The sequence below is a fragment of the Chiloscyllium plagiosum genome, chromosome 35, assembly GCF_004010195.1.
Source record: "Chiloscyllium plagiosum isolate BGI_BamShark_2017 chromosome 35, ASM401019v2, whole genome shotgun sequence".
NCBI classification, from domain to species: domain Eukaryota; kingdom Metazoa; phylum Chordata; class Chondrichthyes; order Orectolobiformes; family Hemiscylliidae; genus Chiloscyllium; species Chiloscyllium plagiosum.
The window spans coordinates 19006491-19014233 of NC_057744.1; the positions used below are offsets into that span (position 1 = coordinate 19006491).

At 39.2% G+C, this 7743-nt stretch overlaps 1 protein-coding gene across 2 annotated transcripts in view; it reads right to left on the reverse strand.

The window, feature by feature from the left end:
• jam3b (junctional adhesion molecule 3b) overlaps positions 1–7743 on the reverse strand; it is a 94357-nt gene that overhangs the window by 21878 nt on the left and 64736 nt on the right. For both annotated transcript variants that reach the window (XM_043676761.1, XM_043676760.1), the window contains 3 exons: positions 5224–5323; positions 3463–3570; positions 2964–2982 (listed from right to left, as the gene is read on the reverse strand). In XM_043676761.1, coding sequence (XP_043532696.1) covers positions 2964–2982; positions 3463–3570; positions 5224–5323 — 227 coding nt within the window. The remainder of the gene's footprint in view (positions 1–2963; positions 2983–3462; positions 3571–5223; positions 5324–7743) is intronic.

The following is a 7743-nucleotide window of genomic DNA, read 5'->3' on the forward strand; positions in this document are numbered from 1 at the left end:
CTCCCCCCTCTCCTCCCTGACCTATCACCTTCATCTCCTTCCCCACTGACCTATCTATGCCACTCTCTCCCCACCCCCACCCTCCTCTAGCTTATCTCTCCACGCTTCAGGCTCTCTGCCTTTATTCCTGATGAAGGGCTTTTGCCCGAAACGTCGATTTTGCCTGTCTTCGGATGCTGCCTGAATTGCTGTGCTCTTCCAGCACCACTGATCCAGAGTATGTAGACAGGTCAACCAGGGACGAGGCCATGTTACATTCAGTACTGGGAATGAACCTGGCCAGGTGTTCGATTTGGAGGTAGGTGAGCACTTGATAGTGACCGCAATTCAGTTATGTTTAGTGATGCAAAGGGATAGGTATATACCACAGGGCAAGAGAATTATAGCTAGGGGAAAAGGCAATTACGATGCGATTAGGCAAGATTTAAGATATAAAGGATGCGGAAGGAAACTGCAGAAGATAGGCACAATTGAAATGTGGTGCTTATTCAAGGACCAGCTAACTGTGGGTTCTTGATAAGTACATACCTGTCAGGCAGGGAAGAAGTTGTCGAGCACTGAAGCCGTGGTTTACTAAGGAAGTTCAATCTCTTGTCAAGAGGAAGGAAAAAGCTTATGTTGTTAGGATGAGATGTGAAGGCTCATTTAGGGCACTTGAGAGTTACAAGTTTGCCAGGGAAGACCTAAAAAGAGAGAGCGCTAAGAAGAGCCAGGAGGGGACATGAGAAGTGGATAGGATCAAGAAAAACCCTAAGGCTTTCTATAGCTATATCAGGAATAAATGACTAGAATAAGATTTGGGGCAATCAAGCATAGTAGTGGGAAGTTGTGCATGGAGTCAGAGGAGATGGGGAAGCACTAAAGGGATACTTTTTGTCAGTATTCACACTAGAAAAAGACAACGTGGTCAAGGAGAATACTGAGATACAGGCTACTAGACTGGATAGGATTGAGGTGCATAAGGAGGAGTTGTCTATTTTTACACTTTCCAGAATTGCTAAGACCCCTGGTCCAGACGGGATTTATCCTCTCTGGGAAGCCAGAGAGGAGATTGCCAAGTCTTTGGCTTTGATCTTTATTGTCATTGTCTCCAGGAATAGTGCCAGAAGACCGGAGGATAGCAAATGCTGTTCGCTTGTTCAAGGAGGGGAGTAGACAACCCTGGTAATTATAGACCCGTGAGCCTTACTTCGGTTGTGGGCAAAGTGTTGGAAAGGGTTATAAGAGATAGGATTTATAATCATCTAGAAAGAAATAAGTTGATTAGGGATAGTCAACACTGTTTTGTGACGAGTAGGTTGTGTCTCAGAAACCTTAGAGTTCTTTGAGAAGGTGACCAAACTGGTGGATGAGGGTAAAGCAGTTGCTGTGGTCTATATGGATTTCAGTAAGATGTTTATAAGGCTCCCCACACTAGGCTATTGCACAAAATACAGAGGCATGGGTTTGAGGGGGATTTAATGGTTTGCATCGGAGATTGCCTAGCTGAAAGAAGACAGAGGATGGTGGTTGATGGGAAATGTTGATCATGGAGTTCAGTTACTAGTGGGGTACCGCAAGGATCTATTTTGGATCCACTGTTGTATGTAATTTATATAAATGACCTGGATGAAGGCATAGAAGGGTGGGTGAGTAAATTTGCGGATGACACGAAGGTCTGTAGAGTTGTGGATAGTGATGTAGAATGTTGTAGGTTACAGAGAGACATAGATAAGCTGCAGAGCTGGGCTGAGAGGTGGCAAATGGACTTTAATGTGGAAAAGTGAGAGGTGATTCACTTTGGAAGGAGTAACAGGAGTGCAGAGTTCTGGGCTAATGGGAAGATTCTTGGTAGTGTAGATGAGCAGAGTACATTGATCTTTGAAAGTTGCTGCCCAGGTTGATAGGGTTGTTAAGAAGGCATTCAGTGTGTTAACTTTTATTGGTAGGAAGATTGTGTTTCGGAACCATGAGATCATGTTGCAGCCACATTTGGAGTATTGCTAAAGTTCTGGTCACCACATTATAGGAAGGACATGGAAACTTTGGAAAGGATTTAGAGGAGATTTACTCAAATGTTGCCTGGTACAGAGGGAAGGTCTTACAAGGAAAGACTGAGGAACTTGAGGCTATTTTCATGAGAGAGAAAAAGGTTGAGAGGTGACGTAATTGAGACATGCAAGATAATCAGAGCATTAGATAGGGTGGACAATCAGAGCCTTTTTCCTCAGATGGTGATGGCTAGCACGAGGGGACACAGCTTTAAATTGAGGGGTGATAGATAAAGACATCATGTCAGAGGTAGTTTCTTTACTTGTTAGTAGAGGCATGGAACGGGGTGATAGATATAGGACAGATGTCAGAGGTAGTTTCTTTACTTGTTAGTAGAGGCATGGAACGCACTGCCTGCAACAATAGTAGACTCGGCAACTTTAAGGGCATTTAAATGGTCATTGGATTGACATATGGACAAGAATGGAATAGTGTTGGTAGATGGGCTTCTGATTGGTTCCACAGGTCGGTGCAACATTGAGGGCCGAAGGGCCTGTACTGCGCTGTAATGTTCTAATTGGGAAAACAATTGTTAATTACATTGTGAAGTTGAAAATCATAGCCTGTACTATGGTGAATTCTGGGTAACTGACATTCCCTTTACAGAACTAGTTATATAGTCATTATCATGGTCACAGTAATTTCCCTGAATTGCCTATTAGTTCAAAGTTGAAGTGAATGAGATTTTTAAAACAAACTGAATAAATACTCAAAAGGGAGGTAATCAGCAAGGTTCGGGAAACAAGCAGGAGAGTGCTTTCAGAATACATGTACAAGCATGATAGGCTAAATGATGGCCTGTGTTGTGTCAATATGATTGAAACTATTGCCAACACATTGCTCCACTTTACCCTTGGATGATAAGACTAAACTATATTTAGGTATAAAGCTATTACGAGTTTAAAAATACACTCAAAGAATAAGTAACTTACCCCTTTTCAGATTGTTTCTCTGGTGGGGAAAAAGAAGAAAACAGTATTTAACAGGACTGATCATAAGTCAATACAGTAAGCATTTGATTACAAGTACATTGAACGTAAATCTATGCATATTTATATTATCTTTAATCTTGCACTATTTTAGAATGGTGTACACAAAGGTGGCCTTTCTAGATGGACAATCACTGACTAAGGCATGCTTGTCTGCATTCAAGATGCTTTAATACTGTAACACCATACAAGAAACATAACATTTGTAAGAATATGGCATTAATCATATGACCTATAATTAGCCTGCTGCTGGTTACAGAAGATTCCAACATACATGCTATTAGATTAAAAGCCTAACTAGCTATATCTATTTTTCACTGGTTCTTTACATTAGATTAAATATCACATTATAGCAATAAGAATCCTTCAAATGACTGCTGGAACGAGACGCTTCCTCTAAAGATGGTTACTTTAATTCTTAAAAGAGGCGACGCTTACTTACTTGTGAAGTATCCTCGTTTATATGCAAGCCTGATGACGATGGTTATAAATAGTAAAACAAGAACTACAACAAGAACACCACCAATTATCGCAGCAACATTAATGTCATCTGGAGAATGACAAGAATATCACATTATTCATTCAGCAAATAATCACCCAACAGCTGTAATTATAAACAGTGACATGTAATACTACAAGATATTTTTACAGAACTTTTATCAAAATATAAAGGCACATTACAGAACCTTGATAGCAAACAAGAAGTAGAAGAGAAATCAAATCCTCAATGCTTTTTGCAATAGCTTTAAATTTATTTATTGTGAAAAATCATTACAATTCATAGCATGTCCACTTAATACTTACCTTGAGATTCACGAAATGTCTGCACTTAGCTGCATTACAAAGAAACCTGTTTGTTTACATTTGCAAATTACGGAGGAAACTAAAAAGCAGTGTTGCTCAATTTCAAACCACTATTAGTTACTATGCCTGGGTCTTTAACATTAGGGATGCCAATCAGTACCATTACAAGGACTAGGTGATTTCACCTTTTGCAGAAACAGACATTATCCTCAGTGTATTTTAAAACAAAATGTTGTGACCTGTCCAATTTTAACAGAATAGATAGCACAAGTCAATATTTTTGCACTCCAACCAGAGCTAGTTCACAGTTTACTCATTGACAAATCCAAACTAATTAGTTTACAAATGCCATGAAGATGTGGGTGTACTGTACATTAGAGAGTTAAAAGCTCGCACCACATGTTCTGAATATGATGCAATGTAACATGTGATCCAGCACCTCGGGTAGCTGGTTGCCTGGAGACAAAATCATTTGAAGGAGGTCAATCAATTTAAATTATACCCCCCCCAAAAAAAAACTCCAAACACTGAATTTAGTATATTGACAATATTAAAAGCCAATGACACAATCCGACGCTTTGGGGGGTGGGGTGGGGTTACATAAGACTGGGGAAAACTGAATAGTTCAGAGGAGAACTGCCAAAAGAGCAACAGATGGAGGCTGCTAGTAAGAACTCTCTGAAAAAGGTACCTGCCCAGAGAGAAGGAGTTTGCACTGAGAAAAAATATCATCAACACCGACCTGGAGAGCAAATCTACAGAGGAAGATATAACAGCTAGCTGGTTTTAAAATTTGAAGTTTTTGGTAAATCTTACTTGGGGGCTTTATCAGACTAGTGTTATAGAATGGAAAGTGGTTAGAGGAAGGAGGTGTAAATAGTTGTTAAAGTATAACAGAGAATAATTAATTAAGAAATAAAGTTGTTAATTCTTACTTTAAATAGTTCTTGGCCTCTAGAATTTTCAGATTATTGCATGGAATAAGTCTTTTCTGTGCAGCTGGTTTAAATTAAGCAGGAGGGTTTACCCCATGTTGTAACACAAGTCGATCTTCAATGTTATTTGAATAATTTAATGCACTGTTATTTGATACCATCTTTATAACACCATGGGATCACTGATGTCTACTTACAATAACAGACAAAATCTCGTCTCAACGCAATTTGGAAGAAACCACCCTAACAGCTTAGCACTCAAAACGTCAACTGGATGTTGAGCACACTAAAGAATTTGAGCACAAGTGCCCAGCCTGACTGTGACTACTGAAACAAGGTTGATATCCAAACTGCAAAGAAATTACTGCAAAAGTAAAAAAAAAGTATTTCTAATTGTCTCATAAAACACTGAACAATGGAAAAAGTTAGAGTTAATGAGAATTCCAAAATAAAGTGCAACATACAAACTTCCATGCGCTGAGGTTCACACTTCGCATTTCCAACAACATTTTCCGCAACACAATGGTATTCTCCAATGTCCAGTTTTGAGATGACACTGAAGTGCTAGCAAAGTAAAATCACACATTTGTCAATTTATTTTTCACTTATCTTTCAAAGCAAACTTTTTTTTTTAAAAAAAGCTAGTGGTCAACACCTTGTACTTCAATGGTGCCTTTAATGTAACAAAGCATTCAAAGTATTTCACAACAGCATTAAAATGAAGCATGCCACTCAGCCACATCAGGAGAATTAGGTCAGATGATTAAAAGCTTGTGAGTGATGTACTTTTCCAAATGCATTTTTTAAAAAGTGGTTAAATGTAGCCACAAGCTTCCACAACTTGGGACCAAAGCAACTGAAGGTAAAGGAGTGATTAAATTTGAGAACGTGCTCCAGCCCAGAATTAGAGGTGTGCAGCTATGTTGAAAAGTTGAGAGAGGTTACCGAGATAGGGACAAGAAAGGCTTGGGAGGGATTCAAAGTCATGGATGAAAGTTATAATATCAAGATGTTGATACTGATGCTCAACTAGGAACCAATCTAGGTCAGCAAGTACAATGCGAATAGGACTCGCTCTGAGTTAGAATAAAGGCAGAGATTTGGACTACTTTACATTTATTGTGTGTAGATGTATTAGACCTGCTAGGCATACATTGAAACAGTTGAATGTCGAGGTAATGAAAACCTAGATGTGGGTTTCAGCAGCAGATAAGCTCAGGTGAGGTGACGTTAGGATGGTGGAAATAGGTTTTCCATCTTTGTGATGGCATGAATTACATCAGAACCTAATGTGATACTGAAGTTGCAAACAGACTAGCTTGATCTCACATGGGTATCGGGAGAAGGATGGAATCACAAGTTGGTGAATAGAATAGGGTTTGAAGCAGGGCTAGAGAATAATGGTTCAGTATCCCCAATATCTAATTGGATCAAATCTACATTCAACTATATTGAATATTATATCAGTGGTTAGCACTGCTGTCTCACAGCACCAGGGACCTGGGTTCAATCCCCACGTCGGGCAACTGTCTGTGTGGAGTTTGCACGTTCTTCCAGTGTCTGCGTGGGTTTCCTCCAGGTACACCGTTTCCTCCCACAGTCCAAAGATGTGCAGGTTAGGTGAATTGGCCATGCTAATTTGCCTGTAGTGTTAGGTGCATTAGTCAGGGGTAAATGTAGGGGAATGGGTTTGGGTGGGTTGCTCTTCGGAGGGTCGGCGTGGACTTGTTGGGCCGAAGTGCCTGTTTTCACACTATAGGGAATCTAATCATAAACCGTCTGATAATTTGGCTACAGCAGAGGAATCATCAGGTGGCAGTGAGGTAGCGGTGGGTTTCATTATACATGAATACATGTGCCTTTGAATTATAACAGCATACAGGAACAAGAAACAAAGCTAATGAATTCTACACATTGTGTTAAGAATCATTCAAGTTAAGACAGTCAGAGACAAACTAATGAGAGGGAAAAAAAAAACAGAACAGAAGTATGCAGAGAGAGGTCTGTTTTGACTCCCTCAAAGTTTTCTTCCTTTTTGAAGGTGGCATTTGGCCTCAGTACCACAGTAGACCATGCTACTACTTCAATTGAATTACCACCATTGAGAATCTATGACTGATTTGAAAAAAAACTGCATTTGTAATGTAGTATTGAAAAGCTTGTACTGGAACAATTATCTCCAGAAACTCCATCAAATATGTCAAAAAGAAATAACACTGCTACTGTAAATTGTTAAATTAGTATTTCCTATTTAACTTTGCCAAGTTAATGTCACAGAGTAGCTTCTTTTGTGGGCAGTCTTTAATTTCCAAACAGTTTCATCCAACTCCATAACCATTTTGTAATGTTGAAACGTACACTCAGCCATTGACTGGGGACAAAACTACAAGCAATTTAAATGTATAAGAAGGGGATGCAGTCGTAATATTTCCCCCTTGGAAATATTGGTTGGAATCAAGGTTTATAATGAGATAGAACAAAGAGGTACTCAAAAATCATTTTAAAAGTTAGAAACTTTAAGACTTGAACTGAAGTATCATTTAGATAGTATATCATATGGATAGCATAAACTTAGTTTGATATTTGACTTCAAATTTAAGTTTGCCTTGGAATCTTCTGGAATTAACAATTAATTCCCTAAACACTACTGTGATCAATTCAGGAGAAAATCACTGGATCATTAAAAATAAGAGGCTCTCATTTTCTTTAAACATTTTGTGTGCATTAATCCAAATGTCTTTTGACTTGGTAGCTAACTGGCAGTACTGAGTCCTGTGATGATACTTGCAGGAATAGATCTATAGCTGGTAACCGTAGATATGAGATATGGCCTAGTATTCAAAATTCTAAGTAATTGCGGCCTCCCGAAATCTATATCTACGGTATTACTAAGCAACTAACCAAGATAAATTACAGCTTAAAGGTCAACTAGGACTGGAGGTGGTGGTGGGAAGAAAGAAGAGAGGGGGGGGGGGGGAGAAAGA